Raw genomic sequence first — 24,555 nt, forward strand, 5'->3', positions numbered from 1 at the left:
TCGTTCGTTTGGAAGGTCCAAACGCTCGAAATTCGCAAGACATGCAGGCTCACTGAGATTATGTTTATTATTCGTAACGAGTATCATCATTAACCTCATCAAGCAGATTGGCTGAGGGAAAATGATGTATTCCATGGGTAAAAGCAATGCCCATCTGAGCGGACTTATCGTAGAGATCGCCTTTTCTCTCTTTTTTCTCGCTACTCATCATCCGCGGACTATTCATTTAGTATCCCTCTTTGATTGGTCTCTGCTGGCTTCCACGTTCCAACGAGGAGGTTATTCTTGGGAGTACACGAAGGAGGCCACAAAGTAGTGAGTTGCACTTGGTAGCCTCGTTCGATAGCCTCCAGAGCTCGATCAGAGTCCACGATATCCATGGCTCGAAAACCCTGGAGAGTCTTTTCGTGATTTACATGCGTCTGATCGGCAGTGTGTCCCAAGACAAGATAATCCTGCAACAATAACATACACGCACAGTGAACAATGAATGGAATGCATGACAACTCTTTTTGGGGGTGCCAAGTCATGTCAACCTTCTGGTTTTCTATGGACAAATGGACAGTCAAGTTCTAACACACAATACAACTCGTACAAATACGGTAGCTAAGGCTGTCAAAATAAGATTGCATGACAGGCTTTTTCAAAATGATGTTTATTGGAGACATATCTGTATAATATTAATCCGATGATCTGGGATTGTCGAAATATGCCTAACTTAATGCACGACTGTGGCATATGCTTTGAACAAAAGCAAAGAAATAAACCCGTGGCTCCCTTTTGGTCGAAATAGAACACGAAATGGTGCTTCCTCGTAAAAACTAGCTGACACAGTTAGGTTTCATATTATGGTCCGGCTTGCAACTCTAATTTGATTCCAAAAAGGGCCTCGCTATCTTGGCACGAGGGAACGTTGTACTAGATGTGATGGCAGACATGCTGAGAAAAAAATCTTTTTTGTACTTGGACTCGGTTGCTCAAGGATGAATACTTTTCTAGACCAACATTAATTTATGGCGCACCTTCAACTTCTTCAACTGTGGCAAAGCTTTCCGTTGCTTTGTACTGTGCTCCAATTATTTCGTCTAAGTTACAAACTAAACGTACGTTTTGAGAGCACCTTCAAGCCTTCGTGAATCCAGGCTGGTTAGAACAATGAAGTCTTTCTTGGGATCCTTCATTGTTTAATTTGCTTTCCTCGAACATTCGCTGAGAGTGTGCAGTTGTTGATCCAATAGTATCTTTTAACTCAGACTAGGACAAGTTTTTGACTAAAATTTCTGATCAACCCTACATTCAAGGGCTAGCCCGATCCGTCAACTTTGAGTTGTTGATGGATCAGACACAATATGAATGTAAATTTAAGTAAAATAAAGTAGCTTCTCGTCTTGAATTGGTGAGAATTCCACTTCCAGTAGCCGCAAAAAACCACAAAACTATAATGTTCAATTTGAGTACGTCTCTCAATTATAAATTGGGCCTCCGTAAGCCACAATTTCAAGTGAAAACTCACTGTAGCGACGGATTTTCTTCCTAAAACCATGGTTTCTATTCCCTGTGTCCTTGTAATACCCCCAAAGAGATCATTGATAAAGTGGGCTCGGGCACTCGGTAAAGAAGCTCCACTGATGGGGATTTCCTTGCCTTTCATCACATGCGACCAATCCAAAAAGGGCACTTTCTTACTCTTGGACATGGCCAGGCTTCCGGTTTATTTGACTGCACGGAACAATACAGTACGGGAAGACTGCTCTTATGCCTTTGAAAATGGGCTATTCATCTACTCACTGTACTAATGTAGTTAACTGGCTAGCCATTCTTTCTTTCATTCCATTAATGATATTCAAAGAAACTTCACGTCATCTAGCTAAGGTTGGTATTCGTACTTTTGTAACAGTTGACAGAATGACAAAAGACGCAAATGGTACTTGGTAATTGTGTTCTTTTATTCACTGGTGTTAGTTTTAGCCTAAGACACGGTTATCAAGGCGCTCCATTATCTTCAAGAGATTGAAACCCTTCAGCGTGGGCGTTTCGATTGATTTGTTTAAAATATTTCTTTTAACACATTATAAATCTTGCAAAGAATATTGATCACTGTTTCAGTGTTAATTGTGCATTTATATTTTGAAAGTATTTCCCCATGTTTTGTCATCATCCAAGTTGTATTTAGCTCAAGCATGAATTAGCGAATTATTAAACATGACAGATTTTCTTAACATAACTTTGGCAGGTGCTTTTATCAACAAAATTGGAAGCCGTTTTCAAGATACTTTTTTGGGAAAACAAGGACTCTTAGTGTTTCAATGGTTGGTTTTCGTGACTAAAGTAACAAAAAGGCTTGACGAGCATCGAATACTCATTTTCTTAATGATCAGGTTGGGTTTCATAGTTCTGTTTACATTGCGGCCGTTCAACCTTAAACGCATCATTATATGAGAGTAAGAGAAAAGAAACACTTCATCAGACACAATCATTTCTTATTGCTTAAAGAAAAACAATTTTAAGCGAATCAAATAATTCACCAACGCCTCATTTATTTTTGAGGCACTTAAATGGCAACATGAAAAAAAAACACGAACAATCAGTTGGAATCAATTTCAAAATATGCTCCCTTTACACGTTTTGGGAGGGAGGGAGATATCCAACATTTTAGGAAGCGTCGAAGTACTTGAAACACAGTTCCGGCTTGTTCTCCAAAGTTGGTTTATAACTGAATCGAGAGTGCGTGCTCTCGTTCGTACAGCAGACACAATCCAAAGCACTCTTTCGTTTTCACTCGTCAAATAGCTCTGTTTCAAAGTTGAACTGTCTCGATTTTTATGCTGCTACCAAAAGTTTGTTTCACAAAAACTTTTTTCTCTCTTTCAAACTTTTTTCCAACCTGGAAGAAAATTTGCATTCCCCTTCAGCAATCTGTTGTCTGTTCACAAGGCAGTAAGAATGATTGAAGAGTTTGCCTATTAACCTATTCACTCCCTCATGTAGTACATTACGTACACAGTACATACCCTGGTCTGCCCATGCATAGTTTTCGAACAAGCATGCAACCAATATGAAATGATGTACTTCTACTACAGGACATTCCACAGTGTTGTCCCTAGAATGTATACTGTAATGGTGCTACTTACCCTAAAGTTCCATGACATTTCCTGGAAGGCCAAACTCTTTGGATATGTGAGTATGTGATTCTCCTGAACGGATCCGTAGCAACAGGGACAGCAAACAAAATGAGCCTGGTTATCCAAACAGGCCTTGAGGACGAGGTCAGTGGCCACGCCGCACGCATGTAAAGACACACCGATATCGAAACCGCCCGAGAAGTAGTCGAGATTGCATTGGAAAAAGCCCACATTCGAGAGGCCTGTCAAGCGGAGAAGAGTACATTCGACTTAGACAGACTTAGTATCGCCTCATTCAAACCTTATTAATGGGGCTGTAACATACGAATGTGTCTTAATGACTTCGACTCAAGCTCTGACAACGAAAATTAGGATAGGCCCGCCTCACGGGTAAGTTTCTGTAGCTATGTCGCTGTCTTTGTCTCTCAAGGGATTCCAATGAATGGGAAATTTGAAAAAGTCTCTGTTCACACGAGAAAATATACGACCTCTCAGACCTCCACAAAGTTCCCAGGTCCCCAAATTGAGCTGTTGAATAGAGTTCAAAAATTGAATTCCTTTTGGGAAGCCCAAGAAAACTTCCTATCCTTTATATCCACAGCAAAACGCATTTTAGGCTAGGCTTTAAGGACCAACACACAATCACGCTTCGGTTCTGAATAGCAGCATATGCGCCGCCCGTTCTTGAAGTCATGTCGAAATCTTGATTTAAATCTCCAAGCCAACAAATACTGTACAACCAACCAGAGGAACCTACTTCTGTCAAAGCAAAGGTTCTATCTAGTTTCTAGAATTCGATTCCAACAAACTTCTGGGGAGCTTTTTAGATCTTGTTGTGGATTTGGAAGTTTCGAAGATAGATGGCCAAGCGCCCACTTATGGCCTTTAAACAATGACAATGATAATCGAAGCAGCTCTACCTGATGTGTGAACCTCCCACATACCTGGCTAGTTCCGTTTCTCTGAGGCTTTACCGAAAAAACTTTATGGTGGAAATGTTAAGGACGAACGTGACAAGAATTTTTTGCCCAAGGATAAACTTCACAACCAATCATGGCGTCGAATCATTGGCTCACGTTTTCTATCAGAATGTACAGCAATGCTCCAACTGCGACAACAACAAGACGAACAAAAAGCCATGACCAGTTGTTTGACGATGGTTGTGGCCTTTCGACGTGATAGATGATCAGCTATCCAGAAACAAAACAGTTGGTGGTATTCGAAGGTCTACATGGAAACCAGTGATTGAACTAGGCCGTCATGAAAAGCAGAGTACCACTATCTGATGGAGGAGAAACCACTCACCTAACTTGTCCACTCGTTCGAAGGCTCTTCGAAGGGATTCCTCTTTGTTCTCCACTAAGTAGATTTGCGCTCGAGGTAACAAAAATGCCAAGAGAATGCCCAAGTGTCCACCCCCAGAGCAAAAGTCCACAATGATAGGCCATTGCCGATCGCGGTGGCAGCCTTCAGATTGGGTGTGATGGCTCGAGGATTGTGAAAAATCAAAGGCTGTGCTCGTCATGGCTTCCCTTTGTCCATTTTTCGACCACTCAGCTCTCTCTCCTAAAGGAAAGAAAGTGGGGAAAAACAAAAATATTTTGATTGCTCGTGCTGAATGAGTGACGCCAAAATAGACTGCCGCCAGATGAGTAATGGGGATGTCGTGTTCAGGTGTTTCCCACAGTAATATTCGCCGACCTGTCTTGAGACAATGGGAATAGCAGCATGCTCACCAAAGATTGGTTACGAGAGACTAGACATTAGTAGCCCTTGTTTTTTGGTGAAATCTTTCATAAAAACAAAAAAAAGAAAATATGGCTTCGGTAATTCTCTTCTTTCAAGGTTAGCACATTTTTTGCATTTTCGCACCTGTCTTATTCTACGACTTGGTACAGGTTAGTTTGTACTGGACCTAGCAAGGCGGAAACTCGACTAATCAAAATTATTTCAAATTATTTCATCATTGTTAACTTTGCTCGAGTTGGAATTTCGAGGAAGATTTCACAAAAAAAAGAATCCTGATCATTGGAAGAGTCCTTGCCTGACTAAACTAACACAAATGTAAAAGCAGGAATGGAACAAACCGCAGACGGCGGAAAAGTAGGAAAGCATAGAAAGTTTGAACCGACGAGTAACTTTTTCTCAAAGTGTCTTGTGGTGACCTATCTCAACCGCATCGCAGGAAAGGCATACTGTTTTTATCAAAGTCGGTCCTCTTGATCTCTTGGTATCTCACGGATTTAAAACCTGCGCTAAATTGATATGGAGTTTGGTCACATGTCTGGTATGTGAGTACAAACCATATTCCATTAATATGTGTTGGAAAAAGCCTTCCTCCAATCCACTCGATTTTGGGAGGAGAAAGGGCTTTCAAGATAGAAAAATATGCTTTTTCAATATATCACAGGGTGTTTAAAAAATAACGGAACTCCTCATTTTACCTTGCATAACTCGTGATTGAAGAATTGTAACAACTCGTGCTTAAAGATACGATTGACCTTTAAAAATAGCGCATTCTTGTCATTTCTAGCAACAAGCTACATTATTCAATAGATTTCTAGACATTAGATATCGGACGACCGGCCACTCTCATTAAACAAAACAATGAATGGTCTCTTGGGAATTCATCGCAAACCCGTCTATTGTACTGTTTAGCCAACCGAGTGGTCCTTCCTTCGACATACAGTGTCTAGAAATCTATGGGTTGATCCATAGCAGTCAGAGTCATTTTAAAGTGAAGAACCACGGGCTTTGATCGAATGGGAATATTGTGTATAAAGTCCACTGAAGGTACAGTGTGCATGAATTGCCTCCTGCTACACCTGTTCTTTTCCTTACAAAGTAATTTAGAGTTCAATGATATCAGATTTTTGCTCCTGGTTTGTTGACTTGATTGAAAATTCTGGTATTAATCTAATTGAAACAAAAGCCAAGATTATTATAATAAAATGTTAACGTTCAACTGATCTCAAATGTACGTATTTGTCCACAAAATGTCAATGAGGAGAGAAGCTATTTTTTGGCGAGTGCATGGCACTTTGCCAAGCCTTATCATTTCGTTGAGCTTGTCACAACAGCCTCGAGAGACCCTAATTCGTACCTCCATTAAAGTCCAACTCTTGAGAGTCGGTGAGCATCCATCGGTTTTCGATAGTTTCTCCTAGGAGGCTCTTTAATGAAAGAGTAGACAGCAAACACTAAAACGGCTTTCAAATCGACTACATCATGCTTTAAGCAAATTTCCTCCAGAAATTGAGTCCTTGTTCCCACTTTGTTGATTATACCCATCATTGTGCCGAGTAAGGGACCAAATTGGGAATTCTGCCTGATACCAAACCAATTTTCATAAAGAACCCTGTCCTGTGATCGAGTAGAGGTGTCAAAATGACGTGTGACTGCGTATAATACTCAGTATTCTTATACTGCAGGATCGAACCCAGACATCATCACACGTAAAAGACTAAAGAATAGTACGCTTGGTTTCTTGCTATAAGACCTGGTATTCTCAACTGATCCAAGATTCCCCAAAGACAAAGTCTCGCCCAAGGACAAATGCTCAAGACGGATGGCAGAGAGGATCAAGCAGGTAAAAAGCAATTTACGCATGGATTAGAACCAGCCAAGTTGTTGGTGTAGTTGTTTTTGTTGTTGTTGTGGCTGTCTGTTAAAAGAGAACAATTGCTCAGACTCTGGCAAGCTAATGATTGAAAAAGGGGAAACAATTACTAATTTAACCTCTGCCCGGAAAGCAATTTCCCTTTGCTCTTTCATTTGTCTCCGAGCATGTGTGTCAATAGAGAGCTCTTAAATGACTTTGCCTACCTCCAAAAAGGTTTCCACCTAACGTGTATGAACTATGTACTCCAATGAATAGGTTTGGGCTGGTTTCGGTGCCTTTTCCCCTTCCAGTCCAGGATGAAACGATAAGATTACTTTAGAAAAGTTAATGCATCCGAAGTAGAGAATTGTGTTTTCCGCCTCCCTCTCTCTTTCTCTTTCTCTACATACAATACAGTATATCTTGGTGAGTCAACTCCCCATAGTGGGCCTACTCTCCAAACGTTGTGTCAATGTGGATAATAAATTATTCAATAGCTTCCTTCCCCTTTCTTCATCTGAACTTACTAGCGACAACATCGAGCACGGCGGAAGCCAGGTTTTCCAATTGTTGACACTTCTTCAATAGACGCTTCTCAGGCAGCATGCCACCCATGGGATGAACTAAATGAGGCAAAGAGCTCCAATCAATTTTGTTCGATTTCTTGTCGCTGTTCCCGTCGTTTTCGGCCCTCGAGGGTGGAGGCGTTGAGACCGACTCATGGATCGTATCGGTGAGGGTATGTCGTGGTTGACGAAGTATGAGGTCATCACCATTGGCATGCTCGGAGAACCAATTGAAGATCCGATCGATGTCTTGCTGACGAGTGAAGATCTTGGCATTCGGGTTTTGTCGACTGGGGTCACTTTTGTATAAGGAAACCAGTTTGGTGGGTGGGAGGATGAAATCGATCCCATCAATGACCATTAATTTGAGCTCGCTCTCTTCGTTCTTCGTCTGTCCCGACGATGAGGCCTTCTTATCCGTGGGGACGACCATTTTTTTGGTGCCAATTGAGATAGAACTCTCGCTAGGTTCCTCAACAGTGGTGGAGATGGGATCGCCAGCCACTAGCCGATCAACGATCTCGTTCAAGTGAAGTTCATCTTGGAGGCGATGGAACCAAGATTTAGTACTGGGAACGATCTCCAAGAGATCCGAAATGAGTTTCCTCATTAGCCAAAAGTACGGAAAGAGCAAAACATCCGAGAGAAGCGGATCTGGGCCTGAAATAAGATTAAGGTCACGTGAAATTTATTCTAAAAAAAAACCCCCAATAAATAACAACTACAAATAGAATTCAATCGAGATCGTTGTGGGATTGGAATTGAATTCTCCGTTAGTATTGAAAATGCCTCTTCTTCTTATTCATGCTTGTCTTATTTCTCTTGATATATTCAGCTCGCAATTCGAACCGAAACGAAATTGACGGGAAGAACAAGAAGAGGAAATGAGAATTTGAGCTCTCAACCTCAATGAAGAAGGCCGAACAAGGCCGAGGCCTGCCTCAAAAGGGGCAAGTGGCTTGCGGATTTGCACTGTAAATAAGACTCGCCATAAATTGCCTGGAGCTTGGTAGAGTTGAAAAAGGGGGCACGCACAAAAAGGGGAAGTTTCAAACAAATTTATTTCCCATCTTGGTCCGTTCCACAACGTAACAAGTTTACTGCCCATTCAAAAGGTTACCAATGGGAAGACACTGTCTTTCTATTAGTTCGATATTGGAGTACGACTACTGCACTCACCCTCAGCAAAGATATGTTGATTCTGCGCAAACTCCTGGATGGCATCGATTATTTGTCCACTTTTGGAGTCGAGGACCTTTTCACAGCCTCGCTCCACGAAAACGGCCTTTGTGATTTGGCTGCATCCCGGGTCAAGGACGAGTTCAACTACGCCGCTTGAACTTTTTTCATCACCCACATTTCCGTCTTTATGGGATTTTTTTGTGAGCTGAGTCTGCATTCTCTTGCGAATATTATGAACCCTGACCGGTTGATGGAGATGAACCTCAAATTTAGCCAGTTCCAAGGGAAGGAGATAGACGTTGGGTCTGAAATGTTGACATGTAATTTCATTGGATTAGAACTTCCCATGAAAAATGGACTGCCATTGGTAGATTCTAGTAACTTTGTTTTTCGCAGCAATGGCTTGATTGCAAATATGGGTGCTTTGTGTACCGGTAATACTGCAGTCTGCATAATAATAGTATTTCGAAATAATACTTAAAGGTTTCACAACCATAACAAAAGAAGTCCTATCTCTGTGAGCTGGGCCTAAGAGATCATGGGCATTTTGGACAAGTGCAATAATTGCTTCAGAATGTTGGGAGAGTTGTCACTTTCAGGTTCCCGATATTGTTCTGAGCTTAGGGTGTTCAGGCTCTTTTCCGTTCCGTCGATTCGTAAGTAAAGGAAAGACAAAATCCTACGACATTTTCTGGCCATGGTTATTGAACTGAATAAAACGATGTGAAAAACTACCAAGAGCGAAGCAATTTAACTCACCTTTGTCGTTGGGTCGTTCCATTTGGCGTGGGGAAATCTTTCAGAAGTTGTTCCAAGGCACCAGGGAGACCGATCTCACAAAATGCAGTCCATGTGGAAACCTCAGCCGGCGCACTAAGACAATTACCTGCGAAGATAAGAAAGGAAACACTTTAAATGAAGGCTCAAGCGTTTCATGACCCCGTACGTGGCAATCATTTCAATAATACGAAGCACTCCCAGTTACCCACAACAACAAAGAGTCGGAATTCAAAAGAGCTCGTTGAGTCTAAGATGTAGTGAGCTCAAAATCACAATCATTTTGATAAAGCAAGAAATTATCCCCCCGGGGCTTTTTGTGGCACGTTCCGAATATGAAGGTCCAAGTTTAAAGTTTACAATAAAGGCCTTGATCTACCTGCACGTCATAGATATGTTCTATACCGCTACTTTGATGCTACATTTACGTATACAAAACATCCTCTTTCAATGAAATTGGGCAGTATTTCTTGCGGCGCCGTCTTTTGCACTAGCTTCATCGAGTTCCAATGTCTGACCCTCGGAATAAGTGGTGTCCAAAGCGTTCATGCATTAAAATGTTCCTATCCGCGAAAGTACAGTGTCTCTATCTCTTTCCGCATCCCATTGTTTCACCTTGATAACCGAGTAAATCGACCCGTGTTTCCGCTCGTTTGACCAAGAACCGAACCACCGAGCACAATCCAGTGATGCAGATATTCTTGCCCTCGACATAAATTGCCGGTAGAACACAATATCTGACCATTTGCGGCACATCCGCCTTCGAGGGATATCTCGTGGGATGATAGTGTTCTTCCACACGAATGGGAACAACGCAATTACTAGCCCCGCTAGACGTTTCCACGAGGTGAAGTTCAAATTGACCTTGACATGCGGCAAACTCCAAGGCGGAAAACAGGGCTAAAGTTTGAGGAGACACTGCTCCATCTCCAATTTCACTTGGTCCCACTTCGATGAAGAGTTGGAGCGACGCTGGGCCTATGTCATAACTACAAAACTGGTCTGCAGGACGGCCGTTATTTATATCCGGTCTGGGCTTCATTTTGTCCTTTGGCAAAAGCACACTTTTAGCACAATTGTGGTTCGATCAATTGCAAGGTCCAGACGAAATGTATCGATAGTAAGGTTTCAATTATTCAAGGCCACGTTCCAAGATGGAACATAATCGAATTTAGTTCAAATTAGATGAGGGACGAAATCGCTCGATATCTTGACAGGACGATGGAGGAACTGGAACAAAGTAGATAGTGGATATTTATTGAGGAGAAAACTTTTTATCCCCAAAGAGAAGAAGTACTTCTTGAAGAGCGGCATAGTTCTTTTCTTTATTTCTAACGAATTCAATTTATATTATCTGAAATATAAGGCTAAACATGATCAAGATAGCAGATGAATCTCAAACATCTCCACTGTTGCTTCAACCATTGAGGAGAAATAGTTGCACCACCAACGAGATACTCTTGTATTCACATTTGGGATCTTCAAAAGAGCCTTCATCAAAGGAAACCAAAAACCGAGCTGTCCTTCACGGAAAACAAGATCGCAATGACCTCGTCGCAAAAGCAATGAATCAATCACATTCAAAGGAAGTGCTTGGGATGGATCAGATCATAGACTATGGCATATCATAAGGAAGGTCGTTGATTGAACGTCATAAATTAAAAGGTCTTCACAAAGTTAGCAGAAACTAACAATGAGTTCCATTTGGTATTTCTGGATCCATTACACTCCAGCGGCAATTTGTCTTTGGATCCTTTGGTACATTCTGTGGTCAAGCTGCTTTTGCCTTACGAACACAGTCATGGCCGAGCAAAAGCCAAAGAAAGATAGCAAACCCTCAAACGTCCAGAATCGACGTTCTTCAATCCAAGGAACCACATCACAGCTGAAAGTGAAAACTGAATGTCACTGAATGTCAACGATAAACCAACAATTGCTATATCCAACTTTACGTAGATGAAGAACTAGGCAGGTGAGTGTGGAAAGAAAAACAAAGGCGACGGTTTTTGCAGGAGCAAAAAACTTGATTCAGGGCATTCAAATTAAAATTGTAACAAGAAGAAGAACGATAAGCGACAAAAGGGATCCCATGACGAAAGTTGTGAGCGCTCATATTCAAGAGTCGAGTCGCTGGGGGTAAGCCAATAAAGCGATAGAACTAACAAATGAATTGAACAAACATTTATATCAACCTCTAACCTAAATACTGACCTTCGGTATGTTCGCTTCATTGCTGTTGTGCATTCCACGAGTTCTTTTTTGCCTTTTGCCACACACACAACAGGGCTCTTGTTGGCAATTTCAATTTCTGGAAGGCAAGGCGAAGGTTTCGTTGTTCAATATGTTTAATTTTCAGAAAAATCTTGAAGAAACTTTGAACCGTTTGAAATGCATTTTTGGAATTTTTGCATATTTCCCCCATCTCTAGTGGTCATCCTTCATCTCAGGAGAAAAGTAGGAAAAAACCATTTTTAGTCAAAATGATTACATCTTCACTGAAGCAACTCCTGGTGACATGTGGATGATTGCTCGAGTTCTCCTGTACTTGTTTCTGCGAACGGTTTTGCTCCCCTCATCGGTTTTCGCTTATTTATGAGCCATAAATAACTGCACTGTGTTTTGTGTTCGCTATATTTCCCGTTCTATGTTAGCAATTCCGCCACTATTCAAAGCCGCATTGGTTACGTGAACATAATGATTCTTGGAAGGAGTGAAAAAGCTAAGTATGTGGTATTCAGATTTGTCGACATACTTGTTATGAGAGCTTGCAAATCCGTCTGTATTTTGAATACTCCAAGATCTTATGACAACCCATTAAATAAAGGCCATTCGAGGGTAAAAATTAACTCAACATGATAGAATGCAGTGTCAAACGAATAAAAAAGGAAGAGAGGTGAACAAGCAATTTTAAGTTACAAATGTCAAAAGAAGTGTATCACAAACCACAAGTCATTATTCTGGTAAAATATACTGGCAAATTTGACTAGACTAAAGACGATTTAAAAGCGAATTCTATGTAGGGGGACACAATCTTATTTTAGATCAAAATAACGTAAATATATAATCTTGGTTGCAAAATTACTGATTCGATGATGGTTATTTATGACATAAATACTTGAATTGTTAACTTCCAAAAATATAACTTAATCTGAAATTTCATTAATAAATGAAGATAAATAAAGAGATGGATTGCACCACTTTTCTACGTTCATTTGTACCTTTTATTTACCTCACTTTTTTTTCTTAAACCGCGCGCTCACTGATTTGATGAGTATATAGTATTATTCACATATTAAACTCAAAATCACAATACTTGCTTGAAATAATAGTCAAATGATAGATCAATGAACTAACACAAATTAAAATTCAGGATGAATGATCATTCTGGGCTCGGAATTGTCTTTGATTGAAATTAAATTTTGAATCACTTTGGCCTTTTTGTGGGCGAAAAGAATTTTGCCTTATGTGGGAAAAGATATATTGTTGCCTTGTCATTACATAAACAATGAAATCGCGTAAAAATTGTTTTAAATCCGCAAAAAGATTGTCTCATATATACACCTGTCATCCCGATGGCCGGTTGTCATAAGTCGATGCTTTTGTCAACAGGGTTGATATTAGATTGATCAAAATTTAGTGAATTGAATTGTGATCCATGAATGCTAAAACTGGACCACATGTAAAAAGAGCATCGAGAATTTAACGAACGTAACGTTGAAAAATCCAATCATTTTGAAAATGATGACTTTGAAACTTTTGACAATTATCAAGTAGAAAAAGCGACAAACTAAAACTAAGCTATTTTTGCCGTATTCCTTACTAACGCGTATTTTTCTGAGCCTTATAAACCATGTTTGTCCAAAAGTACGAGAAAGGCTAATACACATATTTTTTGATCAATTTTGAGACTCAGTGGGACTTTGGCATGTGGGTTATATTGATACTGATCATTAAACGAAACCTGTGATGACAGTACTGCCTAATTATGCTACACCTACGTTGACAACAACACGTTAGTCTCCTCCCAATGCAGTACAGTTAGTACTAAAAAATAATCTAATGCCAAAATCACCAAACGTTTATATTTCCACTATATCACAGTTCAAAGTTGTTCACCATTGTCTTAAATTTATGTTAATGAGGAAAATCATATGAACTCTCAAGGCAGTGCATTTACCCTTGCAATCTATTGAGTAAAGAACGTGAGGTTCCAACCTTGTCCCCCGAGAATTTTCATCTAATATTGGCCGCCAAGTTAAAACTAGAACCCAGGCTTGTGCTTAGACGTCTCCATTGGTGGATGGAGAATAATGAAACCAGTGGATTCCCAAATTTTGCATTTACGTGGTTCCCATAAGGGCGTCTGAAGGGAGGTTATTGCTATGTAGAAATCCGTTTTAGAAAATACACATACAAATGTTGTTCATAAAGCGTGTGTGTGTGCTCTCTCATAATCCGCTAAGGGAGCCCATGACCCTCTAGTGGGAGCAATTTTTTCATATCTTTCAATGGCCTAGAAAATTCTTCTTTTCCGAACTTGACAAACAGTGCTAGGAATGCAGAATTTGCGATGGATTGCATTTTACCTGAGCAGAGATCACAAGGTTCAACCACCTGGAAGGGTTCCGTTTTCCAACATTTGTCGTCAGGAGACAACAGTTCTTTTAAAATGGGATGATGATCGTGTATGTCGTGAGCTTCGGCTTCATCTGGAGTGTGCAAGTGCCTGGATTCCAAAATGATGACCAAAATAGACAACCTACAAAAATAACAACAAATATAGAGAAGTTTGGACGTGTAATTTGGGCTAATTTTCGCGCCTATCTCACTTGTGGGGTTCGTTTTCATCGCCAGTAGATGCTACAAGCCAATGGCTGACACAGCATTACCATGACGAAATTAGTTACTCGTTTTCAATTGGAGGTACACAAAAGCAAGACCACTACTACCACTTGCATTCTCGCTCCCACATTTGATGCAAGTCAGTCAAGCTGAAAGCCATTAGGTCGGGCAGCATCTTCGTGATAAATCTTTATAATTACATTTTCTCGCATTAGGAAGTTTTCCCAACGATCCCTCGTCAATGACCCACGAGATCGATATCCACCAAGCCACGCGCCAACATTTTCTCTTTTCACTTGACAAGGCTCAACCGGAGTGTATTTGCACAACAAAGCGTCCGTTTAAAAAGGAACGAGAAAAGAGAGCTAGAGGGAAAGTAGACTAGACTTGTTGATGCTTGAACGCCCTTTGAATATTTTGAAATATTCATGGGATTGCGAAACATATTGATGAAAAGTGGTGTTTCTTGTCAATGATGAGAAAAAATTGGCCGAACATATCATTGATAAATAGAAATACGATCCAGCATTCCTCTGGTCTGTCACATTACACAAGTTGATATCGCACGAAGTCAAGAGCACGTTATCGAAATCCTATTATCATACCTTTTATAGCACAAAACATAGTCTACGCCAGCTCTCGAGCCTTAAATCACGAGTTTTGAATGGGCGGAAATGATCGCTATTTTGGAGTGTAAATACAAGCGGTGAAGAAATCCCACGGGTAGCAAAGGGAAATAAGAGATAAGCCCGAACTGGCTTCTCTGCTGGCGCCTACAAACCATTTACGACAATGTGGATGTGGCTCAAAGAAATCAATAAGGACTTCTGAACCCTCACTACAAGTTGTTCTCACCCTATTGGACCGAAGTTGTCACAGAAATTCAGAATATAACAGGTTTCAGCCGTTGGCAGCATACGATTTGAATATTATGAACCTCGCTGACACGTAGTTCATAGTATTAGATCGCCTTCACTTTGTCGATCTGTTCCAGCCGATGAATTGAAACGAAGCATGAGGGTGTGAAGTGATCCCATCCAAGCGAGATACATTCAATCTCAGAGAGGGGCCGAGACACTATCAACATCTTACCCAGTTCCAATCGTGGAGCTCGTCCCTTGATGGTCATGAATTTTTCCCTCCAACATACAAACACTAAGAGATGGAAAGAGAATTGGACGGTTCGGGAAAGCAAAAAGAGGAACTCATTCTGAGCGAGCCTAGTTCACATCGCCGCTGGGATTTTCCATCTAATCCACTCGGGGAAGAGTCAATTTTGAAAGCGCCAATTGCCAACTGCAGCTGAAGCGCGAGCGCGAGCTCAAGGTAGATCAGATCTGCTGTCATGATACTCATTCGAAGCTAATGATTTTCCTCCATCATGAACCGACTTTGATGTGATTAATATTCAGTGAACGTAACCTAAGTGCCTCGGGCGAATTAGGTGTTCCAGAGTTAGGAGTTTGAGAATCAAGAGGGGAGTTTATGAAGTCCAATCAACGAGTCTCTGTTGCACGATCAAAAGGGCACCCACCTACTTTGGCCTCGACAGATCTTCAGTGCAATGCCTTTTGTGATGAGAACTCTCGGGATATTTGAGGAAGCTTCTTTTGAATGACGTCATCCGCCCCAAAGAGAGCGAAAAAGAGAATCGATGAGGACGCTATTCTGCATTGGTTGGCCATCTAATGGTTGCGAGTCTCCTTCCTCTCAGGGAGGGATCTAGGTTGTGAGTAAGTCGTTGGGAAATACCATTGAACTTAGAATACCGCGAGGGGAAGTGAACGAGGAGAAGCGTCGATCTCCGTTCGAGATCTGCTCGGGGTCTGCCTCGATCCTCCCTTGTATTTATCCAGAGATGACATGACGGCTTCCGTATGTGCCAGAGATGGCAAAGGCAAAGACCGTACCACCTCATCTCACGAACAGGGTTGGGATCCCTTGAGCCTCTGAGCTTTTCGAGCAACAGAATGAATACGTAACATTAGCTTGGCTCATGACGGTCGTGGTGTAGGTGCCCTGAAGTCTCCAGTTTGGTCTTAGGGGCTTTGAGGGTATTAGTGACATCGACAAGAAAGACACCTGCGTTAACTTTGGAGCATTGTTTTCGCCAGAATGACATATGGACAGAAGAGTTCCCATGGAACAACCCAGATTCCAGGGAAAGGAGATGCCACTCGCCACGATTTCTTGTGTCACTTTTGTTTGTACAAGTCGTCGACATATCGATCCGTCTATCATGCCACTCACATCCAAGTGAGCTCATTGGAATCGTGGTAGAAATGAATTGTCACAAAGTTCATTACTATCCCCCCCCCAAAAAAAAACAGAACACCCATTTCTATCATAGTGGAAATCTTCACCAACCCAAAAGAGGACACAATCCAAAAAGCTGATATGATTGATGAGAAAAGTGTTCTCAAGATTTCTCTTGTTCAAGCCAATCATCTGACAAAAAATGAGGACCATCTATTTCAAATCTGAATGATCGAGCAGAATTGGGGAAATCTATTTCCACTCTTTTATTCTGATGCTTGAAAAATTGTACGAACAACCGGTGGATGTGGGAGCTTGTTATGTGAGTCAGAACCACTTCATGTGTGCGTTCTCTAATTGATTGAGATATCCATGTCAATCAACCACAGTGGTGAGTTCGAACCACCCTAATTGTCGAAAGCAACATCTTTGAGGAACAACACGCGTCGACCGTGTGCCACTGATCCATTTGAAAAGATCGTCATGCTCTTTTAGCGACTTAACCGGTCGACACTCCTTGATCTCAAGTTGAAGACCCGTGCACAAATGTCTTAATCGCTACACTTGAAAAGAATTCACAAAAGCGTCTTTTCTCTTCACTTTTCGTTCAACGTAAGGAGGGACGCGTGATCATTCTGGGATTCTTCTTCCAAGCTTCCAGTACATCCTGGTTGGGTCTATTTGTTTTATTGATCGGTTCCACATCGATGGAAAGAGTATGGATGAGTCTTTGAAGACAGCTCTTGGTAACTTGATCTTTTGAACAAGATCAAAGTGCGTACCAACTTCGGGGACGATGCCAAAATGCGACTCTCTCATGGATCATAAAACAAATTCGACGATCAGCACTAGTATGTACTAATGATTTAGTATGTTCATCTCTGCGAAGGTTTGTTGTTTCTTTTTATTATGCCAGCTCAAAGGTATCACGATCTGTTAATGTGGCTCTTTCTCCATTTTGGGACATATTTGTTAGACTTCTAATTGTCCTGGCACGTGTTCAAGACGACAGATCAATGAATGGAACAACAAATCATAGATTTGTTTTCAACGCAAGCAAGCTCTGCGTGTCGTATACGACGGTCGAGTTAAGAAATATCTACAAGCACTTTCAAAGCTTTTTCCAAGTTCCTTAAACTTGCTCAATAATGAAGTGCAATTCCAGAGGTCATTAACAATCCTCTTTTTACAATCGCAAGCGTTCCCAGAAACCATTGCATACATAATGCGTCCGTTCTCTCAGAAGGGTTTTATGACACAATCAAAATTAAGTAACTCGCTTGGAAACACCGGCCAGTCGACAACCTACAGCATTTTTCGAGCAAACCTACAGCCAACCTGTCGACTCTCGAGGGTTCCAAGTTCGTTCCTAGCTAGCAAGGGAAGGGTGAGAACTGAGCAGCACATACCCGCAGTCTGTCCCACCAATGAGAGCATAATGATTTCCATCAACTCGGAATGACAATGACGCTAACAAAATCCCTCGTTCATTTGTGCCATTCTCATCCGCTAACCCATACCGATGACGAGGTCCTTCTTTCTCATTGCTAGCTTCCACTTGGCATATAGCATTCTCAGGATGGGGAACAATTCTACGAGTTGTTTTGGCTCTTTTACTTTTTCCCACCCTCTGGCTAGCTTTCCCTTCAACCCTCTTCGATCCGTCCCAGCGGGAGGCCAAATGTTCCTTCCTGGATCCCACGCTCCCACGCTCCCTCCATGTCTGCTTGGTTGGTTCCTTCTTTCCTTCCTTCATCGGAACAACAATTGAGCAGCTTGCGGGAAGAGGTCCCCGCTCGTGCTCCTCGGTCACTGGATTGTTGGCACAAGTTCCATCCAGAGAATATGATGGCTCGCGCCCTCTACCAAAACGAGGGTAGAGGGTAGAGGGTGAAGGACTACTGGGTGGTGAGTGCCACCACTTGGGGGATGCAAGAATAGGAGGGTGAAAATGGATCGAATTTACTGAGGGAAAGTACGAGAGTGGATTTTTTCTCGAGGATGGGACACGCGACCATGTCAGATCCTGCCCAAAGTCCCTCGCGTTCAGACGTGCCTTACGGAGTCAGGTCTTTGGATCACGTCAGCACCGTTTTCTTCAAAGTCCCTGAGGACCTGAACTCTTCATCAATACCTTTCGAGTCCCTCGACTACCCTTGACCTTGGCGATGAACGGGTTGAAACGATCTATGAGTCCGTGCAGTGATATGGACGATTACTCCGAAGATGGTCGTGACAACTGCACTGTGACCGGAAGTGATATGCACGGTCACACCTCCACTCGGAAGCGCAGGCGTGGCGTGATCGAGAAGAGACGCCGGGATCGGATCAACAACTCCCTCAACGACCTGAAGCGATTGGTTCCCACGGCCCTGGAGAAATCAGGCTCGGCCAAATTGGAAAAAGCAGAGATTCTTCAAATGACCGTCGAGCATTTGAAGATGGTCTCAAGTAAGGGATTCACCGATCTAAACTACGACCCTCATCGATTCGCCATGGACTATCATAACATTGGATTTCGAGAATGTGCAGCCGAAGTGGCTCGATATTTGGTAGCCGTGGAGGGTATGGACGTGCAAGATCCACTCAGAATCCGATTGATGTCCCATTTGCAAATGTTCGCGGCGCAAAAAGACTTTGGTCGTGCCCACGCTTCCGCCACTCCCTCGTACATGGGAGCTCAAAGCAACACTTGGTCGGGTTACTCCACCCCATCCAACGCTTATCAACACCACCAACACCAGCATCATCACGTAGCTACCCCACCCTCGTTTGAGACGGTCAAAACTACCACGCCCCTGAACGAAACGCCCATTCTGGACCCCAGTACGGGTTATTACGCGCTCTCGAACTCCACGCGTCTCAATTCGTCGACCCCGACCACCTCGGAAAATCCCTACATGGATAACTCGCATTCATCTTCGCTCATGTCCACACCCGGTAGTGGCGGACATTTTTCGTCTCAATTCTCGTTTTCCACGGCTTCCGGCCATCACTCGTCCTATTCGAGTCCGCCCATCGCTTCCACCGCCCAACCCACCGAGCTTTCACTGAGCACTCACAACAGCCATGGACAAAAGCAGCCGCCATACCGCCCTTGGGGGGCACCCGAGATGGCGTGCTAGCGCTAACGTAACCTAACCCTATCGCATCAGCCATGGATTCTATTTTTTGTGCCATAACTTCGTCAACCTCAAAACTGACCCATCATGATCATCATCATCATCATCATCATCATCGTCTTGTGATACGCGAAACTTCACTGTCCAATATAGTCGCTCCTATTTTCCCTGAACCTTGAGTCCCAATTCATTCATTCGCTCAGAGTTTGTAAAAATGTAAGTAAAAGGAGGCTGGTTCTCACCCGCCCAAGATGGCAATGGCCAGGATCATCCGACGTTTCGTGCACAGTTCAATCATGTTGCCCGACTCCAATGAATCCGGATCCCAGATTTTGTCTCGTAAGAACTTGGGTAGGGCTCGACGGGTCTTGTCTTCGCTCCGGACCCGATGCACACCCACGGTGTCTGGACATGGAGGTCCCGTGGGGGGGCGATAGTCAGTCAGGGGATCCCAATCCGGGTCGAGCGCGTCTTCGGCCTGAAGCCACTCGTAATCCACGGGCGAGTGGGGCGGGCCACCCCGTTGGACCCGGCTCGAGGTGGACGAACTAGATGGAGAGGCCATCATCAAATGAGAGAACACGTAGGCCCAGACAAAAATTCAATATTGAGCGACAAGCAGAGCATCATGGGAAATCAGGATGGTTCAATGAACTAAAGTCGCCCCAGTACACACATACACACACACACTCACCTGAAGTGATCCGTTGGGCTGGGTCCACGTGTTGAAAATCGATGGTGGGACACGACTTCCGCGATCAATTCAGGCTCCTTCTTTGCATGAATCGCCCTATGTCTATTGGACGTAGGTTGTTGATACACACAAGGTTTTTTCTCGTGTTTGTTTTTCTTCCTTGTCTCTCTCTCTGTCTGATCAGCTGCTGAATCCTCAAAGCGGAATACTTGAATTGAGCACCAATGAGGGATGAAGTCTTGAAGGAAAGGCAAGTCTTGCTAGCCCCAAATGAGACTCCACCAATGAGAAGACGATGCTCCTTTTTCCTCTAAGCAAATCTAACACGATATTAGTGAACCTGATAATCTATGCCTACGTCTTATTACAATTGGCTACAATCTTAAAAACTAGCGCCTCCAACGAATTGATGGAAAATAACCTAATCAAAAATAAGATAACTGGCTCCTGCCGAGAATACTATTGGTGGGGAACGCAGAAGTAAAAGACACTTGACTTTTGAATTCTTTATTCATTTTCTCGATGCTGAACTTTAAGATGATTCCATCTCCGTCCAGAGTCGCTCAAACTCTTGTCTGAAGGCTTGGACCAATGTGGGCTCCACCGTCATCATCACGTTCTCTTTGTTGCCCATCAAGCCTTGCATGGTCCAATTCAGCGAGCCGTTCAATAGCTTCCGATCATCCACCAAGCAAAACTTATGGTGCATCAAATAAGCACTGGCCTTGGATCGCACAAAGGCTCCTTCCCGTCGGAAACGACTCACTTGACTGCCGGACACGTCCACCGATGAGTCGTCGATCAAAAGCCGCACCCGCACGCCCCGACTCAGACGATTCAAAACAGCATCGGCCAAAGGGCGACTGGTAAGCAGGAATAGGCAGAGATCTAGGGATTGACGAGCCGAATTCACGTGTCTGACAAGTCGTTGGAGCGATTCACTTAAGTCATTGACATCTCGAGTTTGTTCATCCGAAATGGGCACGGATCCCAGGTGAGGGCCGGGGAAGAAGATCGCTTCGGATGGGTAGTTTTGGATGATAGTGTTCGGACGAGGAGCCAATGTTCGGTTCAATTTGATTAAAACCATGGTTAGAGCACTGCCAGCCATGCTAGCCACTAAATATCGCCACCAAGTCATCTTTGATAAGTGTTCTTGGACCCTTAAACTAACACATCGAAAGGGGCGGGGGCGTGGCGCACAGTTCGCCTTTTCACTTTATCAGTCCTTTTTCCCGTCAATTTCACATTCACACTCACAAAGACTTCGGTTTGGAAAAAGTTCTGAAGGTCTTGCTCGGCTAATTTGGCAAAGGTTTTGATATAATCTCCTCCGTTACTGAGAAGGACACCCACGTATCGCTCCACTTTCGATTTGATCAAGATCCCCACTTTGAGTGTTCCCTCGTCACAATTCCAAAATTCGATTTCCGGTTGAAGAGCATAGGGGATCTCTTCCGGTAGGACATCCAACAGTTTGGCCTTCAAGGTCCGGATCACAATGTCCTTGGGATTGTCTCGGGTCACGAGTTTGTCCGAGAAACGCCACTCACGATCACGTGCAGAGTGGAGTAAAAAATCTCTCAGCGGCGAAATGCCCTCACCTGATAGGGCTGATATCGTGAACACTTCAGTAAAATTGGGCCAACCCACGACCCCCTCGGTCAATTCAGCTACCTTGGTCTCAGTCAAAATTTCAGTGGCTTGTAAAGTGGCCAGAAAGTCCTCATTCCGAACTTTCTTTTCCACGGGCTTGGCCTTTTCCTTTGATTTCAAGTAGGATTCTACGGATCGAGGGTCCGGTTGAGGTAAGATTCGGGTAGATGTGACTTGATTCCTAAGCCGATTGCAAGTCAATTTGCGAATGAGGTCATAAACCCGACGACTCTTGGGAATCGTATCTAATGGCATGAAAGAGAGTAAGTACAAATGAGCAAAGTCCCGAAACCTGGCCACTTTCGATTGACATCCTCACCAATTTTGTTCAGGACAAGCACCGATGGGATGTGATGGAATAGGCAGAGCAATCGCAAAATGCGCTTGTCAAGGGCTTCGCGGACATACCGATTCGACACGTCCTGAACCACCACGATGACATCGGCCTCCGAGCAGCCTTGTTCAGGATCATTCACCAGAGTGTTTTCCAAATGAAATTTGGCCGCATCTTTGAGTCTGACCACACCTGGCGTATCCCGAAATATAATCTAACGAGCATTGAAACGAGTGCAATAATCTAATGAAATGGCGAATGGGGCCGAACGTCTGCTAGACTGGGTTGTTTTGCTCCCCAAAAACGAAGGCCCATGATAACATCAACCACGGCCATTTTTATATGTTAAATCTTTTTATGTTGTTGATCATTCTACAAGTGCCAAGGGCGGGGAACACGGCCAATTTCATGTATTGCGATTTGTAATACCTGAGTCTCGTCTTGCGTGTAGATAATGTCCGAGTTTTGACGGGTGGTGTGAACTTTGGAAGAATGTGGACAAGCCGTTACGCCCACCAAGGTGTTGACCAACGTGCTCTTGCCGGCGTTGGGTACACCCAAAACGGACACCTCCAACGATTGGGGCCGAAAGCCAGGCCGAGTAGGATAGGCGGGTTTATCCGTCAGGGCCCGGGCATGAGAGGCGGGGTTCAAGTGGATTACATCCGGCACAATCTGCCGGAAGATTTGAGCCTCGGCCGACTCAATAAAGGGCGTTTTCTTGCGGCGGCATCGACACGTCTGGAAACTCAAGTGGCGTTGAGGGGCTAGCCCTGAGCTGGGCCTCGTCCAAAGGCGATGAGGGCGACCAATCCGTGCCCAAATCGAGAGCGCATTCATCCCACCTGAAATCCAATCAATGTGATCGGGAGATCGAGTTTGTTTTGGTACTTCTGATTTCAGAAGCCAGACTTGCGACCAGGCAGGGCTGCCAGCTCACCGGCACCGCTCAAGGCCAAATAGGTCATCAAAAGTGGCCAGTGGGAGGCCAGTGGCCAAAAATGTTTTAATTTCTCAGCTCAATGGCACAGTTTTATATTCAAGGATGAGATAATGGAGTTTTAATTCTCGTCAATATAGGTAGTAATCTATGAACATGAAGATGAACGTGAAAATTTGGAGTTTGCGTGTTCTCTCACAGTTGGTGGAATACATATATGTACATGCTTATCGCTCATTGGGTCCTGAAATCATCAGGGTATTAGTCGTTCCTCAATACTAGGAACGAATTACAGTTACAGTTACATTAGTCAAAAATAGTAATTCGTTACACAACCGTTACTCGAAGAAAAATGTAATGGCGTTACTCGTTACAATTACTTTTACGAAAATTTTAGATAAGCAATACTTTATGGTTTACCCCATCCAGACCATTCTTCTCAAAAGAAATGGAGTTTTTTGACTCAAGCAGTCCTAATGCGTAACATTTGAAGATTTCTTATCAACCTTTTTCAATAATGAGCCTGGGCATTTCATCTTGGCATAATTGTTCAAAATGTATTGCATCATAATACTTTGAGGAGTCCAGATTGGGACCATTGGGACCCTGGATGGGATAATGATTGTTGTAGGTTTGAAACAATGTCGCAAAATTCATGATAGAAAACAGTATTGGTCATTGTGAAATCGGTAAAGCTTCTCTGTGAGAAGCCCATCCCTTAAGTGAAGTGAGGTGAGGAGGCTTTGGAAATTTGAAGCATCATATTCAAGCCCAGGAGACATTTTCCGTGCTTGAGTCCAACGGAATTAGATTGAGAAGATGTAAACACTAAATTAACAAATGCAACAAGATTCAAAACCAATAACACATTCGGAGAGGTTAAGAGCAAACACAATTTTCAACCCTGACTTTCTTTGATCAAAATATGTTAGATGGAATTAGTAAAAATGGCAATATCTGTTGGGTTTCAAGGTTCTTTAGCTGTCACGAGATAAACGAAAAATTAAAGGCCATGCTGGAAGCTGAAAAAGGAACGAGTAACGAGTAATTCTTATAGATTTTGGGTCGTTACAATTACACAATTTTAGAATGTAATGCAATTACAGTTCCGCTTTCGAGAAAAGAAACGAATTACTGTAATTTCGTTACTAATGCCCTGGAAATCATATACATATTTGTTTCACCATAATGTAAGATTAACGAAACATTAATTGTTCATCCACGCTCTACACAAGTTTGAAAGCTCTATTTCGTACTCTGATGAAGCATCCTAAGACTATTATATGGGACAAATTTCAGGAATGTTTTTTTGAAACATTGATACAACTCTTTCAATGTTTCCAAATAATCCCTGGTGTTAAACTATCTAGGCTGATTTTTCAAATTTGTCAATAAAAAAATCTTATATTCACAAAGCATTCAATTTCATTCGTTCAAGGACATACCAAATCAATGAACGGCGA

At 42.8% G+C, this 24,555-nt stretch overlaps 5 protein-coding genes across 6 annotated transcripts; 1 reads left to right on the forward strand and 4 right to left on the reverse strand.

Moving 5' to 3' along the window:
• Positions 1-48: 48 nt before the first annotated feature.
• LOC131879782 (glutathione S-transferase C-terminal domain-containing protein homolog) lies at positions 49-10,445 on the reverse strand. Its single transcript, XM_059226197.1, has 7 exons — positions 9,864-10,445; positions 9,231-9,357; positions 8,469-8,776; positions 7,251-7,949; positions 4,428-4,688; positions 3,132-3,364; positions 49-455 (listed from the first exon to the last, which is right to left on the reverse strand). The coding sequence occupies exons 1-7, from the start codon at positions 10,288-10,290 to the stop codon at positions 219-221; spliced, it is 2,292 nt and encodes a 763-aa protein (XP_059082180.1). The 5' UTR covers positions 10,291-10,445; the 3' UTR covers positions 49-218.
• Positions 10,446-10,553: 108 nt separating this feature from the next.
• Positions 10,554-20,323, reverse strand: LOC131879789 (protein JTB-like). 2 transcript variants are annotated; one of them, XM_059226206.1, is made up of 5 exons: positions 20,163-20,323; positions 19,711-20,016; positions 13,835-14,007; positions 11,460-11,556; positions 10,554-11,133 (listed from the first exon to the last, which is right to left on the reverse strand). In XM_059226206.1, the coding sequence occupies exons 2-5, from the start codon at positions 19,764-19,766 to the stop codon at positions 10,971-10,973; spliced, it is 489 nt and encodes a 162-aa protein (XP_059082189.1). In that variant the 5' UTR covers positions 19,767-20,016; positions 20,163-20,323; the 3' UTR covers positions 10,554-10,970. The 2 variants fall into 2 exon arrangements, with proteins under 2 accessions (XP_059082189.1, XP_059082188.1); XM_059226205.1 differs by lacking the exons at positions 19,711-20,016; positions 20,163-20,323 and adding an exon at positions 15,183-15,331.
• LOC131879785 (hairy/enhancer-of-split related with YRPW motif protein 1-like) lies at positions 18,123-19,595 on the forward strand. The gene has a single exon (XM_059226201.1). It carries the CDS (start codon positions 18,515-18,517, stop codon positions 19,469-19,471), a length of 957 nt encoding a protein of 318 aa, XP_059082184.1. The 5' UTR covers positions 18,123-18,514; the 3' UTR covers positions 19,472-19,595.
• A 330-nt stretch (positions 20,324-20,653) lies between the features above and the next one.
• Positions 20,654-21,303, reverse strand: LOC131879345 (mitochondrial cardiolipin hydrolase-like). The gene has a single exon (XM_059225635.1). The coding sequence runs from the start codon at positions 21,301-21,303 to the stop codon at positions 20,695-20,697; it is 609 nt and encodes a 202-aa protein (XP_059081618.1). The 3' UTR covers positions 20,654-20,694.
• Positions 21,304-21,326: 23 nt separating this feature from the next.
• On the reverse strand, positions 21,327-23,067 carry LOC131879344 (GTPase Era, mitochondrial-like). Its single transcript, XM_059225634.1, has 3 exons — positions 22,582-23,067; positions 22,138-22,366; positions 21,327-22,063 (listed from the first exon to the last, which is right to left on the reverse strand). Exons 1-3 carry the CDS (start codon positions 22,990-22,992, stop codon positions 21,327-21,329), a joined length of 1,377 nt encoding a protein of 458 aa, XP_059081617.1. The 5' UTR covers positions 22,993-23,067.
• Between the last annotated feature and the right edge of the window lie 1,488 nt (positions 23,068-24,555).

Source organism: Tigriopus californicus, chromosome 4 (assembly GCF_007210705.1).
Source record: "Tigriopus californicus strain San Diego chromosome 4, Tcal_SD_v2.1, whole genome shotgun sequence".
Classification (NCBI taxonomy): Eukaryota; Metazoa; Arthropoda; class Copepoda; order Harpacticoida; family Harpacticidae; genus Tigriopus; species Tigriopus californicus.